This window comes from Zonotrichia leucophrys, chromosome 1, assembly GCF_028769735.1.
Source record: "Zonotrichia leucophrys gambelii isolate GWCS_2022_RI chromosome 1, RI_Zleu_2.0, whole genome shotgun sequence".
Lineage (NCBI taxonomy): Eukaryota > Metazoa > Chordata > Aves > Passeriformes > Passerellidae > Zonotrichia > Zonotrichia leucophrys.
In genome coordinates, this window is record NC_088169.1 from 74,209,673 (window position 1) to 74,237,610 (window position 27,938).

General features: G+C 39.7%; 2 protein-coding genes across 3 annotated transcripts in view; one reads left to right on the forward strand and one right to left on the reverse strand.

The window, feature by feature from the left end:
• Window positions 1–4,760, reverse strand: part of ATM (ATM serine/threonine kinase) — a 57,572-nt gene extending 52,812 nt beyond the window's left edge. For both annotated transcript variants that reach the window (XM_064718047.1, XM_064718038.1), the window contains exons 1-5: window positions 4,677–4,760; window positions 2,833–2,930; window positions 2,635–2,747; window positions 1,274–1,419; window positions 716–880 (exon numbers count right to left, since the gene is read on the reverse strand). In XM_064718047.1, the coding sequence (XP_064574117.1) occupies window positions 716–880; window positions 1,274–1,419; window positions 2,635–2,747; window positions 2,833–2,904 (496 nt within the window). In that variant the 5' untranslated portion in view covers window positions 2,905–2,930; window positions 4,677–4,760. The remainder of the gene's footprint in view (window positions 1–715; window positions 881–1,273; window positions 1,420–2,634; window positions 2,748–2,832; window positions 2,931–4,676) is intronic.
• Window positions 4,761–4,821: 61 nt separating this feature from the next.
• Window positions 4,822–27,928, forward strand: LOC135450172 (protein NPAT). Its single transcript, XM_064718075.1, has 18 exons — window positions 4,822–4,953; window positions 7,996–8,114; window positions 9,735–9,795; window positions 11,259–11,331; window positions 11,816–11,859; window positions 12,585–12,818; window positions 13,325–13,409; window positions 14,432–14,564; window positions 15,071–15,162; window positions 15,246–15,333; window positions 16,997–17,093; window positions 17,526–17,657; window positions 18,426–20,120; window positions 21,305–21,420; window positions 21,514–21,622; window positions 22,677–22,734; window positions 24,731–25,892; window positions 26,633–27,928. The coding sequence occupies exons 1-18, from the start codon at window positions 4,917–4,919 to the stop codon at window positions 26,708–26,710; spliced, it is 4,413 nt and encodes a 1,470-aa protein (XP_064574145.1). The 5' UTR covers window positions 4,822–4,916; the 3' UTR covers window positions 26,711–27,928.
• Window positions 27,929–27,938: the final 10 nt, after the last annotated feature.

Consider the following 27,938-nt stretch of genomic DNA (forward strand, 5'->3'; position numbering starts at 1 on the left):
ACACAAAATATTGCATTAAAGATACAGAGACCACCACTCTGAGGTCAACAGCTGGAATCCATGTTCTTACTTTCAATGGCAACAGATCCCCGATTTTATAAATAAAAAAGCTGACTTCTCTGATGTACCCCAGGAGTTATAAGCAAGCATTAAGGTGGAACCTCTAGAAAAGGTTATAGTAACCTTTATAAAGATTATATACCCCTCCTTTAATAAAAACAACTTGTTCCACTTACTGGATTAAAGTCTGACTTGCTCTAGAGTTACGGCCTTCAGCCCTGCCTCACCTCAGTAACTAAATTCCACTGTGCTCCTTACAATCTAATGTCCACACTTCTGCCACACTTCCCAGTTTTGCCCATCCACAGACTCAGCTAACTTCCATGCTCCTAAAGAAACTACCACACAGCAACCCACCTGCTCTCCATGCCTGTGCTCTCTTCCACTGACCTGTGCAGACCATGCATATGTGACCTGACTGTCAGAAGTGCTTATGTTTCAGCAAGAATAGACAAACAGTACACAGAAAAAAAAAAATCAATTCCTAAACTTTGCTGCTTTGTTTACTTCAAGTGTAAGCCCTTAGAGGCTGACATCACTTTACTCCATATTTTGTGCACTACCTCACACAACAGGACATCAAACAAATTAAAACGCATCTAAAACATTCTTCTACAAAAGGAAACACATTTCTAAGTAAGTTAAAAAATGTTACCTGACCATTGCTGCTGGGATATCTCACACCAGTATTTTCTTACTGACAGGATATCCTTCAGGAGTATACTACTACAGTCAGAACCATAAGCAGCACAACTTATTGGATCTCTTATAATTTCCACAACATAAATCAGAAGTTCCTGACATTTCAGTCTGGGTCCTCCTATATGAAGAAACAACATGAGATTATTTAATTAACTCAAATTCTGCCAAATAAATCTGTAATTAATTGTTTGTAAATATTACCCAATTAAAAAACAAAACAACAAAACCCCCAAACTTCCTCCTAGTTCTATGAGGAAATATTTTCTTCAACTGTTTCTAAAATATAAACTACCAGTGGGAGGATATATCAGTTATAGACACATTGAGTTACTAGAAAAAGGCACCATGAACATCAAAAAGGACACATAAGGAGTGCAAGTGACAGATTCACATTAAGATATTTAAATAGCAAACATCTGGAAGCAAATATGATGAACCTTACATTGGTAACTTCAAAGTTAAAAGCAAAGTACCAAACCAGTATCTCTGTATGATAATGCATATTACTGACGTTTATTAGCACATCTGATGAAGTATTTGACCAAGCTTCCAACTTCTTGTATTTTTTTCTGTCTTGTAGTTTGGGTTGAAGCAGATGCATTTGGTTTTGTCAGCTGCAGGTTTTTAAGTTCTTTCTGGAAATATTTCTGCAAGACACTTCAAAAATAAAAGAGAGATTAACCAGGGACCTGCTCATTTATGACTGAAGCAAAATAAGAAAATGTTGGTTTAGGCTGAAATGCCAGTTCCTGTTCTTTTCACAATTCTAATTAATTATCAAGGACTAAACCCAATTGAAATACGTTACAGTCCAAGCCTGACTGGAAAACAGTCTATAAAAGGAGATGCAAGTTTTAAAGATAACACAAAAGCAACTTGGAGTAGGAACCAAACCTTCCTTTAAACTTTGCACAGTGCTAAACATGCAACTTACAATTAGGAAAAAAAGCATTGCTAAGTATTTTTATTTATGCTGCAACATTATAAAAAAAATAATAAGAAGTACTTATCATTGTTTTTATTGGGAAAGCCTTCAAATCACATTTCCTTATAATTTGAAGTTAATATCTGGATTATATTTTAGATCTATGAATAAATTAAACTTTTCCCTGTATTTGTCACTGTAATTGCTATAGATTTTCTGGCCTATTATTTCAATTCAGTTTAGAGGCTCTATTTTTGTATTCCTCCTGTGTATTCCTAATATACTACCGTCTCTAAAGCAACATATAAAATTTATCAAGTACTTTTTATGAAACTTTTGGTATACCTGTGAAACAAAAACTATTCCAATGCTGTCAAATTAGAAAAAACATAATGGAAAGCAGGAACCCATTCAATGAAAAGCAATAATTCACATGAACTTCTACCATGAAATTTAACATTGGCTGAAGCTGCTGTAAGAACTTATGACACTCATGCTTAGTCCAATCTTCAAGTACACCTGAAGCAGATTGTACCAAAGATCAGCCTCTATAAAAATGTCACAGTCCTTCTACTGTATCTTGAGGAATTCAGCAACACAAGAAACTTTAACAAAGCTACCTGTAATCCACCTAAGAGTATAGATTTAAAATCAGAAGTGAAGAATAATTTTCCATAGAACAAAGCAACTATTATTTTTGCAAGTAAAATAATCTACCCAATTAATGAGTTTCCTAGCAGTTTTCTGTAAGGGATAGATGTGGCACTTTTGGCCATTTTAAATTTACTTCCTTTGGAGACTAAGGTAAGTAATTACTTGTTTATAAGCTGACAAGAAGTCTAAATCAATATACAAAAAGATAAGCATTAAAATAGGCCTAACAAACAAAAGAATGATGTCCCATTCAAGAAAATTGTGACCATTCACAAACAAAACCAAGGAACTACCTAAATACAGCATCCCAGTTGAGTTGCTTTGCTTGTTTGGAATCAGAATTCCGGTCCAGCTGGAGAACTGTTTCAGGATCACGGAGAAGTCGCTTGAAATTTTCAATTTCCTTCTGAAAATGTATTACAAGAAGAATAATTGTTTATGATTCCCTTCATTGTTATTTGAGGTACACTGCCCAAAAGAAAACTTGTTACCCTTCGCTCCACAGCTTTCTCATTTTCAAGGCGACGACAGCAAACCAGCAGATCGTGTAATGCAAGACTCATGGTTCAGCTTAAAGAGTCATTTATATCTGCACACAGAAGAAAAATGGGTAAAACAGTAATTATTGACCACACAGCCAAGTAAAAAAACTATTCTGAAAGTCCAGTATCAAACAGAACCATGATGTTCAATGTTTCATGGAAAAGCTTATTTGTGGCCTGGTCAGTCTTATTGGTTGCAAAACTGAAGCAGTTTCATGTCAAGAATGCAACCTGTTCCCACAGACAACAGTCACAGAATAACTGCAGAGAACCCCTTCACATAACTCTGACTTCCTTTCTGTGAGTGCTGAGTAGAACTGGGCAGACAATTGGGAGGACAATTATAGTGAGAAGGACAGAGCTAAATACATTCTGGCAAGTGGCACTAACTTTCAGTAGCTCTTTTAATGTGATACTGCCAGTAGAAGGCAGCACTTGGAAAATGCTCTCACATTGTACATTTTCACGGGTATGCACCATCTATTGACAAATCCCCAGGGACTCAACATGTCAAAGAATTATAAAGTATCGGTTGCATGAAAAAACAACTTTTTCCTTCTGTGATCACTTAAAATTACACCTCTTCTTTGACAGAGGTTGGAATTAGCTAGACCTTGCAGTGCATAAAATTATGATGTTGCAGATCACAACCATGTCACTCTATTTAACTGCCATGCTTCTACTTTTGCACCCTTAAAGCAGACCCAAGAGAAACCCTTTTTTGAAAAGACAGATCACACAAGCTAGAAGTAACTCCAAACACATGCTGCTGCTGTAATAAGCAAGAGAGAACAGGCGTTCATGATGCACAGCACTGCATCTTGAGTGCTTACATGAGAATATAAAAATAGCTATGTAATTAAGCAAAACTTTAAATATCTACTGTCTTAGACTGCATTTATTTCCTTTATTTCCTATTTCATTACTTCCTATTTCCTTGGCTTCAATCAATGGGGCTAAGTACAGAGATTTGGTGACTGATAGATGTGTATGAAAAATAATACATTTTAAGTGTGAAGGCTGCCTGTATTGTACAACTGCACTTATTTAAATTAAGTGCTCCTTTACTAACTCCAAGAACCATGGAATATCCTGAGTTGGAAGGGACACACAAGGACCCCTCAAGTCCAATTCCTGGCCCTGTGCAGGACACAAGAATCACATCATATGCCTGGAAGCGTTTCCAAACAGCTCTTGCATTCCGGAAAGTTGGCGCTGTGAGCTCTTCCCTGGGAGCATGTGCCAATGCTCAACTACTCTCTGTCCCTCTGGTGGTTGGGCACTGGAACAAAAAATAACCCAACCCAGCAGAGCTGATGCTTTTGCTGGAAACGAAACAGAAAGAAACTTTCTGAACACCAGTGGCTTCTGATGCGCTTGGTCGAAAACTGTAGCAACAGGGGTAGGGCCTGGGCAGTCAAGAAGGTAGGCCCCTCGACCTACTGGCATTTCAACAGCCATAGTAAAAGCAGTGAAAAATTCCCAAGAATGAATCCGCTACTTCTCTTCCTGGCTACACAGTTTTCTAACTACCACATGGCGGCCACCTTCACGCGCTACATGACCGACCCAGGGCAATGCAGGCGCACCGAATACCGTGAAGGGCGGCGAGAGGAGCCGGCTGAGGCGCAGCGAGGTGCCCCGGCCCAGGCACACCCGCAGCGCCGAGCGGCGGCTCCGGTCCCCGGCAACCCCGGGCCGCCGCCCCCCGCGCCGGCGCCCGCGGCCCGCGAGCCGCCCCTCAGCACCCGCAGCCGGGGCCGCGGCCGCCCCGCCCGGGCCCGGCCCCTCACCTCGGCCGGGGCGCACGCAGCCCCGCTCCCGGCGGTGCGGCGCGGAGCCGAGCGGGGCTCACGTGTGGAAGCAGCGGCTGCGGGCGGACCTGGAAGCGGATGAGCGGCCGCGGCGGGTTCCGGCGGAAGGGGCCGGGCGCGGCGCTGGCTGGCGGAGTTTCCGCGCCTTCGCCTGGGTGGCGGGGCGGCCGGCTGCGCTCGGGGAGCTGCGCCCGCCCGTGCCCCGCTCCGCCTCGGGCCATGCTGCTGCCGTCCGACGTGGCCCGGCTGGTGCTGGGTGAGTGAGCCGGCAGGGACGGAGGGATGCACGGGTGGGGCGCGGATCACCGGCCGCGCCGGGAGGGCTCTGCCGGGCATTGTCAGCCGCCCGAGGCGCGGCGGGACGCAGCCGGCTTCGCCCTTGGTCCTCGGCAGCGCCTCTTGGTCCCTCGAGGCTGGGATTGTCACTGCCGGGGTTCGTACCTGGAGGTCCCTGGGCTGGCCCCGCCGCTCTCCGGCCCGGCCTCTGCCGGGGAGCGAGCGCAGCTGGCTCCTGAGGGATTCGGGTGCTGAGGGACCAGGCCGCTCCCCGGCCGTGCCTTGGGCTCGGCTTCTGCACGGCTCCGAGGAAACGTGGTGGTCCCCGGTGCCCACCTGCGCACTGGGAGCTGCTGAGCGGGGCTTGAACAGTTCCTGGTTACAGGAGGAGTCCGAGGGTGACCTGAAATCCCAGGGAAGGCTGCGTTAAGGGTCAGATGGTTTTTCTTTCCGACTGTGTTTTGCTCACCTTTGAGGGTGAGCTAAAAGTTCAGGCGTGATCAGAGTGTGTGGAAAGCACAGCATAAGTGCGTTCAGGACACTGGCAGCAGACAGTAATTTTTTAAAATTACTTAATGCTTTGGATTATTTGGGTCCTGTCGAAGGTGAGAGCAAATCGATGGTAAGCAAAATGTGACCCACATATTTCAGTCCCACACATAGTAAGAACCTATTGGCACAGGTTGCCAAGATTTCCTAGCAGCTTGCCCTGTGAGATTCAGTTTTCATTTGTTCACAGTTTTTTAAAATCCAAAGCCATTAATCTCTTCTTCAGTGTTCCCCCAGCACAATTTCTTTTTAAATACTACCTGAAACGCTACTTGCTATTGTCTTGAGAAAATAGGCTAGTAAGAGATGCAGTTTTTTTATTACTGTGAAGTAACACGATTTTTAGAAGCTCTATGGACTGTAAAAGAACATTTGAATTCATACAAGTGAGATCTCTCATTGCAGTCTTCCAAACAAGATTGGTGAAATTACAAGTTTCCAGGTAGAATATTTTTCTTATGTGCTTTCCAGAGACTTGAAGATGCAGTAAACAGTCTTGGCATCATGTACACTGGGAGTGATCCATCCTATCTCGTGTCTGTTGTGGCGTGGGGCGTGCATCATGTCTGGGAAACCTCTGAGCAACCTAAGGGTGTAGAGCAGGATATTCCTTGTAACCATTTCTGTTCTCTGATAGAGATTCCTCTTCTGTGAGGCATCTCTGAATTTCAGTGGGTAAACAGACTTCCCAGTGCAGCTTTTCCATCTTGCTCCCTCAAGCTCCCCCCAAAATCTTTCTGGTGCTGGGAAGGTTGATGAATATTTTTTAAAGAAACAAAACTAAAATGATAAGCTGAGCTCACACAGAGGAAAATGCATAAGAACATTTATCTTCTCCTATTTGATAGAGTGAATGTGTCCTATGGGTTAGACATTTCTTAAGGTAGAACAAAATATTGAAGAATTTCCATATGTTCAAAAGATAAATTACTTTTTCTGCCTTTAATTTGATTTTGGCAACCTTAGGGATCACATACTCCTATGTGGTTATACAGTGTGTGCACAAGCACTTTGGGCCAGCTGCACAGGCATTTTCAGCCTTTGGAATGCTTTATTACCAGGAAATTGGTGTGTGTAAAACGTGCCCGTATTCAGTCATCCCTTGTGATACTGTAGTAGCAGTTGAAGAAAGAAAAATTGTAGCTTTTTGTGTTGGTGAGGTGAGTTTGATTGTTAGAGCAGCCATAGCAGCACAGATCAGCGCTCCACTGAGCCTCATACCCCATCTACCCTGGACAACAGGGAGATATCATCTTGTTTATGAGAAATACACATTCAGCCCCTTGTGGCTCGAGATTTTTCTAGAAAAATGTAATTGAGAGATTAAATAAGATATTCCTTATCGACTCCACTAATGTTTTCTGTCAGATAGGCCTGCTCATACATTGTGATTAAATTCACAGTGGTTATTCCCAGGCTGTGTTTAACTTTCAAGTTTGCCTACTTGTTAAAGACTTGAACAAGGTTTGCATGTTGGAAAGACTGTTTGTTTTCTTCAGCTGTATTCAGATCTGCTGAAAGATACTTGTTTTCTTTTAAACTTCAAGGGTGCATTTTTCTTCATGAACTGAGGTAGACCATTTTGGGGCTCCATTGAAATAGATAATGTATATGTCCTGCATTGTTTAACTAGGCACATGTTTTATCTTACCCTTAAAAATTCCATGCTAAGCTCTGCTAAGAGCAAGAAAGAAGAAACCTTTTCTTTGTGGGTTTTTGTTCTAAAATCCTTCATTAGGATTGGTCCATTTCTGTCTTTTAGTGTTTAAGGTGTTTGAAGATTAAAGCAGGGTATATTGATTAAAGCAGAATATATTTGATGAGGAACGGAATTTTGGAAAACTTTGTCAGTACATTTCCTGTGCTGATAATTACTGAGCCTTAGGGTGTAGAGAGCACAATTTGCATCTAGTACATCTATCCTAAATGAAAATTACTGTAAGGGAGGAGGGAAAAAACCTTTTTCTGTTACTAGTTTTTGTAAAATGCCAATATTTTTAATAAATCTTATCCATTGTTGCAGCAGCTGTACAGGTTTTACCTCTTTTCAAACAGTACAACGTATGGAGAATTACTCTTACATAGCAATGCATTTTATTAACAAAATATTGTAGATTTCTGGTGGAGTATCAGGTAGGGTGGTTCAGCCCATATGAGGGTTTTTGTCAGCCTTCTGAGCCAAGAACTTTTATTTTCTTGTGTGTACTAAAGATAGACCAAAATTTGTTCATATTGCCTCACTTTCAATCTTGAATACTTTGTAAATACAGTGTAATTCCAATCTTTATTTTTTGCTCCTCTGGGTTTAACTGTTAAATATCTGATAGGAACTTATGTATTTTCAAAATAACATAACTTTTCTTTTCTTACATAAAATTTTTATCTGATTATTCTAACACTGTATCCAGCTTTGATGCCTATTTAGCAGAAGTAATGAATGAAATGGCAAAATTTTCTATCTGATTTGTTGCAGGCTATTTGCAACAGGAAAATCTTCAAGCTACCTGCCATCAGTTTATTCTGGAAAGCTCAGATTTGAAAGAATATGCAGAGCATTGTACAGAAGATGGTTTTATTCCAGCCTGCTTGCTGGTGAGTTTGTATTTGCAAAGCAGAAAGTTACATTGTCTTACATCCATGGAAAACAATATTGGGGATTTCTCACTGTAACAGTTAATTCTCAAATGTTGCTTAAACTGTTTGATATTTGATTTGTTTAGTGTTTTTCATCCTATGATATTAGCAGTTATTTGGTTTCTAGTATTTAAGCTTACTAAGAAACATTTAAGTGTGAAATATGCAAATTGAATTTGCAAATTGGTTTCAGCATATTATGCTTAGTCTGCATTACAGCTTTGAGGTTGATTTATGGAAGGGTGTTCTTACAAGGGTTTTATTGATTTTAGGGCTGCATTTGTAATTTACTGAAGATCACTTTCCTATTCTAGACATGGCAGCCAATATTGTTCCATTTCAGGTACATTGTAAATATTTAGGTAAGGCATCTCAGATTTGTCTGAGTCTGCCAAACTTTATTGACAAAAACTGCATTCAGCCTCCTCTCTGTTCAGTATCATATCCATTGTTCTGAGTGAAAGGCAGAATTTTGGGTGTGCATAAATTGTGTGCAGCCACATCTGTAGATACATGTGTAGGGCTGGAGCATAATTAGATAGTTTGCATTTTAAACAAATATACAAAATGGAATTTTTACTATACTGTGCAAATTACGGGGTTTAGGTATTGTTGTGTAGCAAACTTTTAGTGTTTATGTGTGTGTCCTGTTCATGTTTGCTGTTTCATTCTGCTAGTATGTTAGTTAATTTCATGGTCTGGGACTTTGTCCACAGTATTCAAAACTTGTGGAAGTTTTTTCTGGGATCCAAGGTGCACTTTCTTGATGCACCTTTTCAAAACCAACTATTGAGTTTATTTCATTTACAAGTGTTCAGTCATTTGTACTTTGGTGTTAGGGAGTTGAGAACCAAGCTGTGGCCATCAAAAATTAGAAAACCTAAATGTAGATAGGTTATCCAGATTAATAAAGCTTTTTTATAATCATCCTTTTCACAGAAGAAATGTTTTTTCTATTATTCATATAAAAGTAATATCATAGTATGTGAGACAGAATTCTTACTGCAGCTCAAATACTTGCAATAAAGGGCTCTATTTGTCATGTCTTGTAGAGTTCCCACTAGTAAACAAGAGAGGAAGGTACAGACAGGATAGTGGTAACTTTAAAATTTTAATTATCTTTGTGTAACCTAAAATTACAGGACAAGTAAACATGATAAGAAGGTTAATTCTGTGTGACTGTTAAAAATTTTGCTTCAGACAGAGGTTCCTTCACGTTTGCATCTTAGTGCATGTTCTTTTCCAGCATGATACGTACTCATTAGCTACTGCTCATCAGTAAGAGACTAATGAGCATCATGCTGTTCATCATCTACTTTTCATAATATTCCATAATAAAAAAGGTGAGTGAAGGTCAGACAGCTCTAACTACCAGTGTTATGCCTTGAGATAGAGTACTTCACATTTTGGGTACATAAGAGGATTTTAATCCATTGATGGCTCTCTCCCAAGTACAGTCTGGTACTGAGGGTCAGCATGGGGTAGAGTGCTAAAGAACTCATTAAATATGATGTGCTACAGTAGATGAAGCAGAAGTTTTTAGTGAAAATTCTAAGGTCAGTTGTTTTCTTTTTCCAGTCGCTGTGTGGAAAAAACTTGACAACTATTCTTAATGAATACGTAGCCATGAAAACAAAAGGTAAGCCTTCAGAATGAGGTGGTGTTTTATTTTTATTTTTATTTATCTCATGTGACCTCCTTCAGGAAGAGGTGTATGGTCTTAGAGTAACCCCCCATTTAGGCTACAATTTGAAGGTTACCAAATTACACAGCCAACAGCCATGACATCTAGTGAGCAAAAGTAATTGATTCTGTTAGTTTGCATATGCCAGCATATATTTTCACTTCAAATGTGAGCATTTTTATATCTCAAAAGCATAGAGATAAAATAAAATGTGAAAAATGTATACCTTTATGCTTGTGAAATTATACTGCTTATTGTTTATACTATCAACGGTAGGGGAAGGTGCTTATCTCTCTTGTGACCAACAACAGAATGAGAGAAAAATGAAATGCTGTGTCAGGGAAGTTCAGATTGGATCTTAGGAAAGGGTTCTTCACTGAGAGAGTGGTCAGTCACTGGAACAGGCTACCCAGGGAAGTGCTCATGGCGCTGAGCTCTGTCAGGGTTCAAGGAGAATCTGGACAATGCTTTCAGTCACATGGCTTAGAGTTAGGTAGCCCAGTGGGGAGGAGGGAGTTGGGCTCCATCATCCTTGTGGATCCCTTCTAACCTAAGGTATTCTATGATTCCATGAAATAATCAGGAGGAGTCCTATAGTATGACATATATCGTATCTTGTTTTTAAGACTGACTAAAATAGTTTCAGAACTACTTAATATTTTGTATGAGTACTGTAGGCAGAGCTAAAGCATTTGCTGGTTTTTAAATTAGTTATCAAGCCTATGAATGTTTCCAAATCTTGCAGGTTTTTGATATCTGTTGTATTATCATATTTTAATGGTGCTTGGTATTAAAAATTATACATGGAACATTTCTGAACATTTTTTTCCTTTCACACTATCTTTGACAGGAATGGTAACTAAAACACAGATGTACTTCCTTCAAAATGCTTTGTACTTGGCATCTTGAAAAATTTAGTAAATTGAACTGTTTACTTATCTTTTCCATCACACTTCTAATGTTCTGTGCTTCAGAAAGACCAAATGTTTTTACCTGTTTGGGTCATATCATAAAATGAACTATTACTTTTAAAGGCCTGTCTGCCAGGTTATGATATTCAAAGGCACAAAAGTGACTTGGGAATATGAATGCCATTTCCAGAAGTGAGTTGGAGGGGTTAGCATGGGTTAGGTTAGCATGTGTTTGCTGAGGAGTCAACACCATGTGCAAATTCCACCAAGAATTATAGTCATTAATTCAGTTTCATCAAGGCTTCTAAACCAGAACTGTATCCATATCAATCTGAATTCTTTAAATTAGGAGTTAGGACTCTCTAACTAATAGAATATTAAGAAGGCAGCTAGGCATCTAAAGTTAGATGATGTCTGAAACACTCCATAAAAATTATTTTGTGATTTTACTTTTCTCTCAGCATATATTGGTTTTGGGCATCAGTTTGTTTTTGTGGTTTATTTCAGAAACAACAAATGAGGTTCCAGCAATGATGTCATCTCTGTGGAAAAAATTAGACTATACACTTTCTCAGATCAGGTAATGTAGTGTTGAAATCAAGAAAGTAATATTTCATTCTGAGAGTGAGTCCCTGTGTTGACCAACTCCCCTTATCATTGTATGAGAGTGGTTTAACTCTGTTTCCTTGAGAGACAGTGAAAAAGATGGGTATGTTAGAGTTATTGGTTGAGCAGACATTTCAAGATTTTAAGGAGGGGCTAGCAAATAAGGAGGGCATTAGTGTAAGCATGTGATCTTCCTGTAGTAAAACAATATACTATGACTCATTTAGAATCTGATATCTTTGTGGTTACTTGATCAAAAATGAAACAGTAAGATTCATTTGAAGGATCTGTGATGATTGTTGGAAAGAATACAAAGAGCAATCAATGGATTTTTTGGAAGGAATTTCTGGTTAGGATCAGAGTGACATTAATCACGAGACAGGTAGTGTCACACCGTGTATGTAGCTGAGTGCTTCCATTATGCTCCATTCATTTCTGTCACTTGCTTTGTTTTTTAGGAGCATGCAGAGTTCAGATTTCAGATTTTCTTCTAACCAGAGGAGTAAGTAACTGAGTCAATTCCATGGGATCAGTAGGTTTTATGTTAAAATTACCTGTTTTGGCAAAAAATGGGGGCCTTCTGCAGCTATCAGTAATGCATGTCTGTTGTCTTCATTTGGGTCTGTGAAATACTGTAATGATCAGGAAAGGAAAATAAGAAAAGCTGAGCTTTTTGCAAGGGGCATAAATTCTCTATTATAGCATTTTCTCTGCTAAAAAAAAAAAAAACCAAAACTTTTTTGGAAGTTTACACAGTTAAAAGGTTTAAAAACTGCTGTTTCACTCCTGAAACTGCTGACTTAATTTGTGGTTCATAGATGAACTAAAACTGTAGCTGGTCTAATTATAATGTGGTTGGATTTCTATAGAAGGGGAACATAAAAACATATTACAGTCTTGTAGCATTTGTTATATATACAAACATATATCCAACTAAAATACAAAATCACACTTTTGTATCTAAAGGTGTTTCTTTCATTACAAAAGCTGAAAATGTGCTGTCAACAAAGAAAAAATGGTTTACTTAAAAATAAGTTGTTCTCTGTAGCATTTGTACTGTATAAGAAAAGAGTGTGTGAGATACAGATAGTGATTGTTCCCAGATTTGAGATTCATTGGATTGGGTGGTGTTCCATTGTTTAGATTTTTTTAAACAGATTTTGTGTGAATATCAGCAATTTTTTAAAATTCCTTTACCTTGTGTTTTCATCTTGTCTTTATTTCCAGTACGTACAAGAAGTGGAATTGTAGAAATGAAAAGGCAGAGAATGCTTCAGCAGTCAGCTCCTGCAAACTCAGGACTGTTGTCAGTAGCCCATCAGTCAGGGCAGCAGAATTCCTCTTCCTCTGTTGTACCTCCTCAAGTAATTCACAGGCCAGCAATAAATCAAAGCATGCCACAGACAAGACTGAGTACACTGTTTGTGAACCAGTCACAAGCTCAAGAAAACAAGATCAACAGTAAGTTGCAAAAAGTTTTAAACCTTATTTTTCTGTGAAAAATCTGTGGCTATCAATGGAAGTTTTCTAAAAATGAGGGATAATCATCTTCCACCAAAAAGTTCCAGAAAATTCATGCTTTGTTCCCCAGCTCTCCAGACTGGTTCAGGTGATTAAAAGAAAGTAAGTGCCCAAAAGAGAGATGGCTCCTGCATACTTGCTTGCCAATGAGTTCAGAAATCAGAAGTGCATTTGTTTGTGGTTCTTCTGTTCTGTGCTCTCATCCTCACCCAAATAACTTGTTTAATCAGATAGGGATGATCCACATTAAGTGGATGTCTATTTCAGGATATGTTTAAAAGGACTGGTCCTCATTTCCATGATAATACCAAATTCTTTTGTATGACTTCCAGGAATTGATTAGAACATAGTAAGCAACATGTAGATCTTGTAGTGCTTTAGCAGTGTCACTGGAGAAGGTGTTGGCATCATGACTTCTATTTTTGTTTGTTTTTCCCTCTATAAAGCAGGAGGTCTCATACACATTCAGGTTCCAACATCACAAGAACGAAAGCTTCATTCAAACTTGCTTTCTCCAGGAAGGCGAAAAAGGTAAACAGGGATGTCTCTTTGGCTTTGGGTGGTTTTTTTGTTAAATTGTTTAGAAATTAGACAGTGTTCTAACCTTTAGTGTAAGTTTTCTTCAGTGGCAGTGTTTCAAATGTGAGATCTGCTGAGGGGGACCAGTGTTTGTTGTTTCACAGTGGAAAGGGAAGTCAAAGAGCTTAACAGCAGGCTGATAGGAGGCTTCTGTGGGTACACTCTGTCTTTACTCCACTACTAGGCTTAGGCAAATAATCTTGGAGCTGAGACTTGGTGTTCCTTCCAAAATGTCCTTTTCAATTATGAAAATTCTTAATATTGATAAAAATGTGCATTTAACTTCGTAAAACTATTGAGTTGAGTAAATTTCGTCAGAAAAATATTAATATTTGCACTAGAAGTTGTGTGAAAAACTTCTTTGATACTAGTTTTGTGGTTTTTATTCTCTGATTCAGATGTCCATTTTCCCCCAAGTCTTTCCTAATCTGTCTTGATTTTTTTAAATGTAATTTTAGTGCCCCTGCCGATAGATGTTTTCAGAAGAGCCTACACTGTCTCCTGTAAAAACATTACTTTTCCTATTTATCAACTAAATTCTTACAGAACTTAAGATTTGTTTTCTTCTTTGAAAATAAGTGCTCCTTGAGAAGTCTTTGTTTTCAGTGGTAATGCCCAAATCTGATTGTGAGTTGCAGTTAATTAGGATCCATTAACTGGTACCACCAGTTAGAGTAACATGTAGTGGAGGGGCAGTAAATGCTGAATAGTGGGCATGGAATTCAGTTTGCCATTGAGCTGTTTACCTACAATCTCTAAATTTATAACTTCTCTAAAGGCAGACACAATAGATGCGTTAGAGATAGTAAAAGAGGTACCAGCTTGTACTGCATTTTCAATATGTAGTTAATTTTCTAGTGATTAAGATCTTTTGTTTGCTACAGAGAAAGAGAAGCACTTGATTTACTCACCATTAGGTCTACTGTTTGCAATTTTCTCATAAACTGTGTCATAAATTTCCTGGAATGTTTCAGTGAATCTCAGAAGAGGAAAAATATTGCAACATCTGGACCTCTTTCAGCAGCTAGAAGTTCTCAAGATTCTGAAGAAGCAGTAGTAGAAAAAGAAAGTGAGCCCCTAGAAGAATTAATTGATGGTAACTTCCCAGTGAGTATATGCCTACAGAAGGTATTTACATTTAGAAACAAAGTCAAACTCAAGAGAACTAATCTTTAACATGCTGTTCTTCCTGGTTTTTACAGAAATTACCTTTAAAAGATAAATGTATTGGTTTATATTTGAACTAGCTCTTGTGTGTACTAAATTCATAAAGTTGACATGGCAATATAGAGTTTTGTTTTTCTTAGTTTATTTGCTTTGCTAAGATACCTGTAAGCTGTCAGAATACAGTAATTCTTCAGAGAATGGAAACCAGAAGGCACATTAAGCCTGGCTGTCCTTTGGGGGAGGAGAAGCACAGGAATGTTTTGGGTTGATTTTCGTAGCAATGTAATGCAGTCACAGATGACTCTCTGTTATAAAAGTCTTCTCTCTTTGAATTGATTTTTAAATTATTTTTTACTGGTTAGTCAGAAAATTTCTTGTGATGTTTTTTGCTCCTTTTCTTGTGATGTTAAAAATAAAAACCTGACCACTTCAAAACTATTTTCCAGCAACTGGTTATTGAAAATGCCAGAGAAAAGATCCTGAGCAGCAAATCCCTTCAGGAGAAGCTCGCTGAAAACATTAACAAAATCCTGGGGAGGTAATAAAAGGAGCCTCTAAACTTAATATGTATTCTTATTTAAATTAATTTTGACTTTTGAACTAACGATGTACGTGTTGCAGTGATGGCAGTGTTGCTCAGGCCCCTAAACAGACAGACAGTGGTCCCACAGAACAGGAGACTTCAATTGATGAAATCCTTGGACTTCAGGTAGGTGTAGATTGCCCTGATCACATCGGTTTTAGGCCCAGGCATGTGAGAATGATGGATCTATGCTGAACCTCTGACATCTGAGGGTATTCTCTCCTCTTCCTATCCTTCCTTTTCTTGTTTCTGTTTGCAGCACAGCTGAGCCTCCCTGATGCTCCCCTCTGTGCAGGGCAGCTCCCCTTGCAGAGGTGTGAACTCCGACCTTGTGTGGTGCAGGGCAGGTTCAGGGAGCTGAGCTGGCAGCACACTGCTGTGTGCCAGTTCAGCATTCTGAATTCATTCCCATGCCAGCATGAGCATGCAGCAGGGTTGAAGCCAAGAGAGTGGGATTGATTCTGTCAGTAATTAGCTGGTAACCCTACATTCAGACTGGATTTGAGAACTCCTGCCTCTCACTCAATCTTTCATATCAGTAATTGGCTACCAGCTTCTGACTGGGGATCTATAATCAATAGCCTTAAAGAAAAAAAAATTAAAATACCTTGCTGTCTCCAAATACATTTAATCTGATCTGATTTTGTGATTTGCTCCAAGATAAGCATGGATCATTTAGTATAGCAAGAGAAATTAATTTTTGAGCCTAAATAATGATACTTTTTCTTCAAATTTTGTATTTTCTTGCTTTTGGAGGAAATGTGTGTTCTGCTTCTACAAACTAAATTATAGTGTTCTCCCTTCATTTTTCTGTAAGTCTCAAGCTGGCAATCATAGAATTAAAAAACACTTTTAATGAGGGAAATTTAACAGCCTTCATGAGAAAGACAGGAGAGTAGAGGCAGTTCCCTGTTTATGAAGTAGAGGTGTCTGGTTTATAAATGCTGTTCTTCTGTTGCTTGGTGATTTTAGGTCAGTTGTCAAAATACAGAGCTACAAAGTTGTATTCCACTCTTCTGAGCAGAAATAAAGCAGCTTCTTGGTTTGGTTGGAGTTGCTGAGACAAAATCAAGGATATAATGTGGAATATCCACCCTTAAAGGTGGAGATATGTATCAAAGGTTGGAGAGTGCTTAGAGGGTCTCCAGAAAGGCAGGAGAACTTTGTATTTAATCACTTGAGTATGTACTGGATACTCATTTTCTTCCTGGGCTGCCACAGAACAAGAATCAGGAACCTTAGAGCACTGTCCCATGTAGCTGTGCTTTCCAAAATGCCTTCCACAAAAAAGTAGTTGGAGGCTGTAATATAGAACATGTAATTGGCATATGAAATAAAACTTCCATTTACTTACTGTTGGCTTCTAGATATATAATATATTCAAACTTAAGAAATTAGGATTAATTTGGGGATTTTTTTTTAAACCAGTGGTTTGCTTGTACAGGCTCACAGCATCCATACCACATGCATAAGCTTCCAGTGTAGCCTGAGATTTAGTCCTTCTTTTTGGTTAGTGGTGGCCACTGTGTGGAGAGTACTCCAGTACACACATGGTGGGGGTGATGTCTGACAGACATATTTGGGTTTTGGAGAACCTCATTTCTTCAGCTTCAATCACTAAGATTTTTGAAATCTGTGGCAGAAATGTTCCCAGCATTATTCTTTTTGTTTCTGTGCTGAGCAGAAGTAATAGAACTAAAAACAGCCTGAAAAGAAAACGCTTCTTGTCTATTTTTTTTTTTAAGCTGTGGAAGTAACTAACAGTTCTGTATCTTGTGTCTTTTCTCAGGGTGAAATTCATATGTCAGAAGAGGCTATCCAGGACATTCTGGAGCAGACAGAATCAGATCCAGATTTCCAGGCTCTGTTTGACTGCTTTGATTATGGTAGGCTACATTGTACTCACTTGTGCTGTTACTGTAAAGCACCCTGAATAATGAGCTTTCCCAAGCATTGCTTGACAAAGCAAAGGAATTCAGCAGGCCTCTTGCCAGAGAAATGACATTGGTGTGCCTTAATACAGAATCAGATTCTTAGATACATTTATACACAGCTATAAAGTTGTGTGTAAGTGCAGCATTTTTCTGTGGCTGATATTCTGGGTTTGTGCTGGCTCAGTGATTATTTTCTTGCTGTTTTTTTAGACACTCCAGCTCTGAAGGATGATAGTTTATACTTGTTTGCTGTTGTAAAATTTTCAGGGGTATCCTCACATGAACCATAAGGAGATCTTTACACTCTGGTTCATTTAAAAGGTAGTGACACACATGTAGAAAATTACATATTTAACCATTTTTCATGCTTTATTTTGAAAATAGGAAAGAGCAAGGTAAACAAGAACTTACCTGGTGGTATTTCTGGTCGGAATGGAGTGGAGAACGAAATCCTGGTGGCTGAGGATAGCCTGGAAACATTTGGAAGTTCTTTAGGAACAGAAGACACTAACAGATGTATGGTTTTGTTTTGGGTTTTTTTTCCCCTCTAAGATTTCTCTGTTAACTTTTCATTATGAAAATATTTTCAGACAATTTGTACACTTCAGAATTTTATTTTTTCACTGGTAATATCCACGTGGACTTCTACATTGTGTGAACATACAGATACACCTGGCCTGTTACAAAGTTTCAATCTATTAAATTTAACAGTAATCCCATCAGTGTACTTTAAAATTGTACTTGATAAGCTCCTTAGTGCAAGCAGGATGTCAATAAATGGATACTTTGCAGTGTCCATTGGGGAACACATAAAGAGAATATTTTACATCTAACCATATTAATCTTTTATCTCTATTCTGTAATGTATCTTAATTAATACACAAAAAGAGTCTTACTCTGGACAAAGGGGATGTTACTTTGTGTCCACCATTCTTAACAATAGTTCATGAGTAGCAGGTATTTAGTGAAAGTATATGAGCAGTAGAGCCACGAGGTTTTTATCATGAGATGGTTTTTGTGCTTCTGGTGAAATCTGATGTAGTGACCTGAGATATTTACATGTGTGTACTTACTACTAATGTGCAAACTGATTTTCCAGATTATCTAGTTTATGTATGTTTTTTATATATATTCCAGCCAACTTGAATGTAAGGATGAGTAACATTATTCCCACTTAGTTTCATAGGAAATAGTTTTCCATTGAACTAATAGTTATTTCTAAAATGCTCTAAAAGGATCATCTGCTCTAAAAATTATGGAACTGGTTTATTCTGTCTTTTGCAGGTGATAATTCTAGAGAACCACTATCCTGTAAAGGCTTTCAGTTAGGAGAAGCATCATGTGCCTTGAAGACCAACATTAACGATGATGATATGGCTAAGAAGAGTCCAGCCAGTGAACAGCTGCATGGAAACTGTAGACCAAGGAAGCAGACTGAAGAACTTACAGCCATTACCCCTGAACATATCAGAGAGCATGAAATTGCTTTTGACTCGGTGTCTGATTTGACTGAACCTAACAAGAGACCAAGTTCTGACAGCAAATGTAACGAACAGTGTGCAGACACTTACATTACAAAAGAGTCATCTACATTAGTATCTGAAAGTGAGAGTGCTATGGAAATTGAAAAAGGCCCACCAAGTGATAGTTCTCAAAGTAGTCCTAATTTAGAATATGTTCATTCTGGTACTCCACAGATTCCTTTGATTTCAGTGGCAGAGGATACTATAGCTGGTGAAAACAAAACTGATTCAGGAAGTAAATGTCCATTATCACCAGATACATCACTGTCTGAAAAAAGACTTCCTGGAAGCCCTTCTGATGGGGGCCCTGGCCACAGTGCACTGCTGAGAAAAAACAACTCCTCCATTTCTAGCCCACTGGCAGATGCAGGAAAAGACCAGACTGTAACCAGTGTTCCAGCTGCCTTACCTGGTGTTCCAGAGGAGAACTCCAGCCACCCATCTAACCATCAGGACCAGAGCACACAGGCAGACTGCGCTGCGGGATCTGTGGTGAACATCACGGATCTTGACAAAACAGAGTTGCAGCTTGAAGTTGTTGATACATCTAACAAAACTTACTCAAGTGATCAGCATACACTTGATAAGCCTTGTAAGAAAGATTTTAACCTCCCTTCAGAACTGCCAAACACAGAGGGAACACAAGGGGAGATGCAAGAACCTTCATCTTCTACAAAAGTAGACACTGATAATTTATATTTCTCATCTGGTAATAATGCATGTACAGACATTTCTGTAGTATCCACTGAAAACAATCTTACTACCTCTGAAATATGCCACTCTCCTCTCCCTGAAACTGCATCCTCAGCAGAGGAGTCAGGTACTGAGGCCAAAAGTATAAGCAGTGTATCTTCTAGTAGTCAACCAATGGATGTTGATCCTTCTAATATAATGTCCCTCAAGATCATCATCAGTGATGATCCCTTTATTGCATCAGACACAGAGTTAAATAATGCTGTTTCCAGCATCACAGGAGAAAATTTGCCTACTATAATATTGTCATCTCCAGCCAAATCCCCAGCCAAAACCCCAGGCCTGCCCAAATGTCTGACTTCAGAGGACACAGAAAAAAATGTGGATTCAGCTCTGGCAGAGCAGAATCTTCTCATGCTTAGACCTAAGGATCCTGTGGTGAGCTCGGTTAACACTCAGAGTGAAGACTGCGCTGGCTTTTCAGTCGCAAGTTCAGCTCAACTTTCCAACGAAGGGGGATTTATACAGTTGATGCCAGCCACGAGCACAGCTTTTGGGAATTCCAGCAACCTTTACATAGCCACGTGTATGACTGATCCAGCAGCCTTGGGTGCAGCTGTAACACCATCAAATGTGGTTGTATTGCCTGGCAGTTCTATGCCCCTGGCCTCCCAAGCTCCAGCTGTACAGCAGTTGCGGACTCCTCCCAGATCCAGCAGTACATTTCCAGCAAACCAGACTGTCTCCCCAAACTTCCCACAGGGTAATCTCATCATTAGAAAAGTACTGAAAATGTGGTGTTTGTTATTTTTGTTTTTGTCCAGGAGTTACTTTTTTTTAGTATATTAGTAGCTAGTAGAAATAAAATAAAACTATCTGTATGAGAAGTCATTGATCAGGCTGCTTTGAATAAAAAAAAAAGCCTCATATTTCAGAAGCTGAACTGATTATAATTTTAGCAGCATTAGATGTAGTAAACATATTTTGGTTTACATTGGACAGGATTCCATTACTTTGGCTAAATAAAACAGGTTTTTATTTTAATAAGATTCCAGTTATAAGTGCAATGCTCTATGTTATAGGTATCCATATTTTGTGTAGATAACTGGGTAGATGTATCTAGTCCTTCCCAAGTCTCTTTCTTGGTTTTGTTTCATATTTCAAAACCTAGTCTGCATTAGAAGTATATTTAAGTAAACATGAAAGTGTAATATTATTTCTTTCCATGATTTAATATCTATACAAGCATTTTTATTACTACAGCAATAAACATCTTGAGTGCATTTTGAAATGAAAAAACAGCTATAAACCAGCTGTAATCACCACATTTAGATTTCTTTCAAAAACTATGAACTTTTTTGCAGTTACCTTTGAATTTCTGTGTGTAGTCATTTAATTGAGGACAGAGACCAGTACATGGAAGGTCTTAGGGTGACAGCCTTTTCTGCCATTTGATTTCTTTATGTAACTCTTACCTTCAATGCTTTTTTCATAGAGAAAGGAACAGTTTCCTTTCACTTTTGAAAATATTCTTCCACTTTTCAGTTAGTGTGCCAGGATAGTTTCCATATTTTATAATTCCCATATATCTGGCAGCTGTATATGTTACTTTTGCTGTTACTGTTTATTTAATGTTACTTTTACTGTTTTTTATAAATCACTTTAATTTAAAGTTTAAATGTTAAGATAAGTTTATCATACTTTATTTTGAGCTACCTCTTACAAAGGAAAACATACTTTAACTAAAGAATGCCTTATAAACTAAAAATAAAACTGGTGCTTACCCTGTTTTCTAGTAGTGAACTAGAGCAAAGGACAGTGAAGTTTTTCTAAAAATCCAGAGCTTTTCTTGCCACAGGTTTTGACCACACATCATTTTAAGAAGCATTTCTTTTCGCTGAAGTATTTTTAGTTTCTGTGCAATCCTAACACTTGGGTATTTTTTAGGTTCTGCCATTATAATTGCATCTCCAGTGCAGCCAGTTTTGCAAGGAATGGTGGGAATGATACCTCTCTCCGTGGTAGGACAGAATGGAAATACGTTCTCAGCACCTGCCTGCCAGGTAGCACATCACAAATAAAGATTTTCAAGATTAAAGCTGCAGTGATAAGAAGTGCTTTGGTAAATTGTAATAGGATATTTTGATTCTTCCAAGGTTCTTCACATGCCTGTGGCTAATCCAGTGTGCAATGGAAGTGTCCCAAAGCTTCCCATCCCTCCCAAATCACAGAAGATTCCTGGAGCAAGAAACAGGAGTACTACAGGTGCCTGCCTTGCGTTCTTGAGAGGGGCAGAGGAAAAGCAGAGGGTTCTAAGGACAAGTCAGTTCTAAGTAAAAAAAGTTTTATAAATATCTCTGCTTCTATTCCTGGCAGCTGCTGGGCTGTCATGAGAGAGGTCTGTACCTGCAGTTAGTGACTCTTGTTCGGTCAGTTTGCAGAGAACTTCCAACATATGACATAATTCCAGTTTTTGTATCAAGCTTATTTCCAAAATGTGATGTTTCAAGGCTCTCCGGCAGTTTTAGAAGTTTACTTTTCTTTATGTTTCTGGTTATTTTTCATCTTGTTGGTTTTAAGTAGTTTACTGCTTCCATTGGAACCAAGCCACATAGTAATGAAGGTATTAGAAGAGTCAGCAGTTCTAAAAATTTATTAATGAAAAATATTTATTAGAAGTGTTGGATATTTATATAAAAAATGCACTCTACTACCTGTTCTCCTTTTGCCCTTTCAGGCATATGCTTCTGTATATTCTTTTCATTGAGACCTTGCTTCTTTAAATCGTTAATTGTAACAAGACTGGAGTTATGTTCCTTTCTCAGTGTTGAAAAGGGGTAAAGAAAAATAATTGAAAATAGAAACAGGCAGTTATAAGGAAAACTTTTGCTTTAGCCTATCTGCCTTTTTAAAAAAGAGTAGGCTTGCACATAAAAATGAAAATAGAATGAAATTTCAAATTAAGATAAAATCTAGGATTGTATCGTTGCTTGCATTCTGGTTTGCTGATGGATAGCTGAGAGTTCCCAGAGTTAATTTCCTGCTATCTGGAAATCCCCCCTGTGCATTTTGAAGCTCAGGATAGTTTGTTTGTCTTGCCAGGGCTGTGCATTATCCAAATGTAGGCAGCAAGCTTCTTCTTTGTTCTTAGCTGGGGACCTTTGCTAGTCTACTAATTAGTGAAGTTTGAAGTTACAAAATACTGTGGAGTTTGTTGCTGGGTTTTTCTTTATTGGTTCTCTGTCAGGTGAAATGTCATTGCACTAAAAGTGTGAAATTACTTACCTATCATTCATTAACACTTCATCTCTTGTTCCAGGAAAACTGGTACCAAATGTAGCTGAGCCTTTGAGCCATGCAAATCCTCGAACACAGAGGTCAGTAGTGCCGAGTATTGAAACTTGCTTTCTTTTCCTGTTGTGAATTTCTCTATCCAGTATTGGTGAAGAGAGGAGCTTTTTTTAGTAGTGGCATAAGCAGTACCCCCTTTCCTGCTGCCTGTCTGCTAGGAGTATCCATACAGATGTGTGCTGGGACTGGTGCAGCCTGTGCTAGAATTGTCTTGTTACTGTTCCTGTGTTAATTTTGTACAGCTTTGTCTTCACTGTCTCCTCTCTCAATTGTCAAATAAAAATTGTTTGAGCAGAGTCTAAGCTAGGAGAATTGCCTGTTACATTTACTGGGAGATTTAAATGACTAGAACCTTTGTTTCTTCTTTTCACATGAGTGCTACTTATGGTTTTGTAGTGTAGTCTCATTCTCTTTGACCTCCAGTAGAGATCCAGTAGAGTTTATAAGATTGGGTTCTGCATCTGTATTTCAGCTGTATAGATTAGAACTCTGCTTGATCATTTAAAAATGAGAACTGAATGCAAGGTGAGGACGACAGCATGCTAACTTTATGTCGATGAGCATAACAATTTCTTGGGGTAGGCACTAGTTTTGTGTTGGGCAAATGAGAGAAGGAAGCAAGGCTGCAGTAGTAATTCTCCTCACCATTAATGGACTTCTGAAAGAAAAGGATGTTGGAATGAGCAAAACAGTGTAGGAGCAGATCGGAAGCTCAATTTAAATATAAGAGGTGAAATGATCTTTTATTGGAAAACTATCACATACTTAAAAAAACTACCTATTTAGAGCTCACTTAAAGTGTTGGAAAAGTGGAGATAAAACAGGATCATTAAAGTCAGCTTATTAAAAAATCTCAACCATACATCAAGTCAGACCATATACATGCATGCAAAAAGTACTGATTTTTAAAAAAAACACAGAAGCAAGATCTTGGATAATACCACTTCAATAATTCAGCTTTCTGTTATCTTTAATTGATCTCTAGATGTATGTTTTGCATAGCAAAGAGACCAAAATCTTCCCTGCAAAGAGGTGTAATTTCTTATTTCCACTTTCTATCCTCTGTCTCATCTCAAATTTCATGGAAATAAAACAAGCTGCTGCCACTCAGACCTTTTCTACCATTTCAAAGATACCAAGTTAGCATCCCAAAAACTTGACTTTTCCTCCTAGAAATCATAGAGGGAGGTGTGCAGGAGATGCAGCATAAGCCAGGCAGAGGGCACAGACAGACCAGTGGCATGAGCTGACAGAGCAGAAGCATTTTTCTTTCCACAGTGCAGTGGTGGCTTTTTCACACGATGGGGCAGGTTGTCAGGTGGAGACCACAGCCCAGGCACTTTGGGTGTTGCTGTCCAGATGCCCACCAGAAGCTTTTTGTCCTGCTCAGTGTCCCCCCATGCACAGCAAGTGCATAGGGAAGAGTACAAGGCACACATGTGATTACATTGTCCAGTATATTCTGGCAGCCTCTTAGGAATTTCAGCTCCAAGGATCCCAGAGCCATAATTAGTATTCTGGGAGGGGCTGTCCTGTCATGAATGCACTCAGTTTCTTTTTGAAGTCAAGTAAACTACCAATATCCTAAGGTAAAAAAGTTCCCATGTTTAGTTACATGCAGTGTTCAGACCTCCTTGTTGTGTTTTGAACCCAATACCAGTGTTATTTCATGCCCTTAGTTTTTCTACTGGAAGAAAAGCAGCAGACAGTGTCCTTTTTGTGAGCTTCCTTCAGAGCTCTGTTGCATTTCCCCTCTGTGATCTCTCTTTCCAGGCTCAAGAGCCCCAGCCTACCTAATTGTTCAGTGTGCAGACTCTGTTTGATACCTTTTTGCCAAGAAAGCCTTCTCTGAGCTTTCTGCAGTTGTCATTCCTTACTCTTGGTCTTTATGTGTTGATCAAATACTTGTATTTAGGCTAGAGAGAGCTTTTTAGAGAGATGGGTGGGGACTTCCAGCCAGCTGAAGTTAACTTGCCTAGTAAGAATAAACACATCAGTGAAATGTTTTCATCTCGTTTTCAGGGCTGGAAATTACGACAAGCTTACCAGTGCAGAGGCAGGAAAGAAAGTGGAAGAGAACTTACCTGTTGCCCCAGCAGAGAGCACAAGCTCAAATCCCAGACAGAGTGAGAGTCACAGGAGAGTGCTTTGCTTTGATAATGTCCTCCCCACTCCAGGAGGCAGCACCCAAATTCAGCCTCCTAAGAGTTCATCCCAGAAAGAAAGAAACGAAAGCCCTTCATTTGCTGTTGACTCTGTGTGCTCCTCTGCTAAGGCACAGGTACCAAAGAGAGACAAAGACAAAACATTGCCCAGGATTCTGTGTAGGCCAGAGGTTGGCAGCAACAGAGGCGCATCTGCAAAGGAGCCACAGCCCGAGCGGAAGGCGGCAGCTGCAGGGCTTTCATTAGATCCCTTCCACAAGACGACAGCAAACAAAGAAAATGAGCTACGGAGGGACACTGATGAAAAGCAGAAGAACCAGGACACTGCCAAACTCTCAAACGGCCAACAGAGCGTTGCCTTATGGAATGAGAAGACAGCTGCTTCGGTACAAGAGCTGAACAAAAAGCAGGGGTCGCTCTCAACCGGGGCTGGCAGCTGCAAATCGTCGGTGTCTGTGGCGTTGTGCTCGAAGGAGCCCAAGCGAGAAGCTGCGAAAGCTTCCGGCCAAGGCCTGGGCCTGTCCAGCCCCTTCGGCAAGCAGTGCGTGGAGATGCTGCAGGACATGCAGTGGCAGAGCCCCGCTGCCAAGACCGCCGAGAACGGAGAGCTGCCGGTGCCCCGCACGCCGTGCGGAGTCGGGGACAGGCACGCGGAGGACACGACGGACAGCGTGCGCACGCCCACGTGCCGGCGCTTCCCGGAGGAGAGCGGCACGCCGCGCATCATGGTGCCGCCCGCCACGCCCGACCTGCCCGCCTGCAGCCCCGCCAGCGAGACGGGCAGCGAGAACAGCGTCAGCATGGCCGCGCACACCCTCATGATCCTGTCGCGCGCCGCCATCGCCAGGAACAGCGCCGCCACCCCCCTCAAGGACAACACCCAGCAGTTCCGGGCTCTCAGGAGCACCGTCAAGAAAAGGAAACCCGAGGACTTGAATGAGGGCGAGAGAAACTCCCGTGCTGCAAATAGAAAAGAGCTTCAGAGCTCTCCAACACCGTGCAAAAAAAAGAAAATCAAGGCAAGTACAAACATCTACTTCTTGTAATTAAAATTCTAAATATATATAAGGTATCTTCATGTGTACGGTTTGTAATGGAACGGTTCAGAGATGCTAGTGCAAATCCCTGGCATCCTATTTAGATTTTTTCAGTTTTTCCAACTTTGCCTCTTGAGCGTACTCTGAACTAAGCTTGAAGATTGGTTTAGTCTTCAGATACATACAAGTAACTCCTACTAACTCTCTAAATAGGTATCAATGACAATTACATTATTTCTCCTAAAACATGAATGAGTTTCTAAATTCCAAGTTTTTAGGTGGAATGTAGGAATTAAGCCAAAGTCAAAGTAGGCCTCATTAGAATTCAGTCTGCTCTTGCATCCTTGTTTAGTACCATTGAATTTGAGGATTTAAAGGCAAATAGCCAAGGTGTGAGACACAAAAATATGTCTTTGCATGTAAATAACCAGAAAGGAGTATAACTTTGTAATTCCCATACTTTTAGCATGCTCCTGAAGCACTGAGACTGGAAAATGCTCTGTTTCGTAGAGGGGGGCACATGTGAAGAGCACATGGCAGTGTCTGAGTTCTGGGGCACATTTGTGCAGGAACAGATAAAGGATGGATGGATGGATGGATGGATGGATGGATGGATGGATGGATGGATGGATGGATGGATGGATGAGGAAGAATGCTTGCAGAATCTTCAGTTCCCCTAGATTCGTTGTATTTAACACAGTTGTTACTTTCCTCTCCTACAGAAAAAGAAGCTCCCAAATTCTTTTCCAGCAGGAATGGATGTGGACAAGTTCTTGTTGTCTTTGCATTACGATGAATGAATAAAAAGAAGTTGAAGTGAGGCCATCTGAAGCTCAGTGGAGCAGTGCTGAGGTTTTGCATGGGAGGAGAAGTTAACTCTAAAGGGCAAGTTGCACTTTCAGTGCACTGAAGTTTCACTTTATAGCAAAGTCGTGCTGATTCTGAAGCAGGTTGCAAAGTGTAAATATCATTGAGTTGGTATATGTTTATTTTTGAAAAAGCACTTGCATAATTATAGAGCCATTTAAATTGCAAAACTGTAAATTTGTGTAAATGAAATGTAAGAAAGATTGTACATTTCCTGTTAGACCGCGTTGTCTGTGTTCTGCTGCTTTCTCTACTTTCCCCTCTGAAGCACTCAGCCAGTCTGTGAAAAGGTGGTGTTTGTCACTCACCACTCTAAGATGGGGCAGCTACCTTGGCCACTTCTCATTGTTTTGTTGAATCTGAAAGGGACTTGAATATTCAGCTCTAACTGCCTTGTGCTCACACTCTGTCGTTTCATCACTGTCAAGCCCATGTTGTAAGGCTTTGACCAAAAATAACAATAGCTAACCATAAGGCCAGTAAAACCTCAAAAAGCATTTCTCATCTGGTGGAGCTTTTTCCCAGCCAGTCATTCAGAAAAGAACTTTAATTTGTACAGGCCTTCTCTGTTTACAGTATTTGCTGCTGAATGTCATTCAAATGCAAAAGCTGGTTTTAAGCAACATATTTTTTGTGTGGGGTCATGCCTCAGTATAAATACTTCAACTGAAGCAAGAGCTAAACAAGAATTACAGTGTGTTCTAATGCGAAAGTCAATTCCCTCACCTTTCATTTGTACTGCTGAGAAGTTATATTATCTAACTCTTAAATTTTTAGCCAGACATGGAAGGATTTGCATCTGATTTTTCTGTTTAACATAGAGATTGTCATAGCTATTACACAAACTCTCCAAAAGGGGTGCAGGAAGAGCTCAGTCTACATTCTGCTGAATGAGCACAAGTTTCTCCAAAACTACAGAATTTTCTTTACTGGTAATTCTTCTTGTTCTCAAATTGTTGACATCTTTAAAAAAAAAAAATTGCAAGTTTTCTTGAAAGAGATCTGTACAGCAACAGGGCAATGTTTCAGATACAATACAAGGATTCCTAAGGAACCAAGATTATGCAGTAGATGTTTATATTAAACCCATCCAGTAACTAAATACTGCATAGCATTTACAGCTTGAATAAATATTTTTGTTTTAATAAAAAGTTGTCTGTC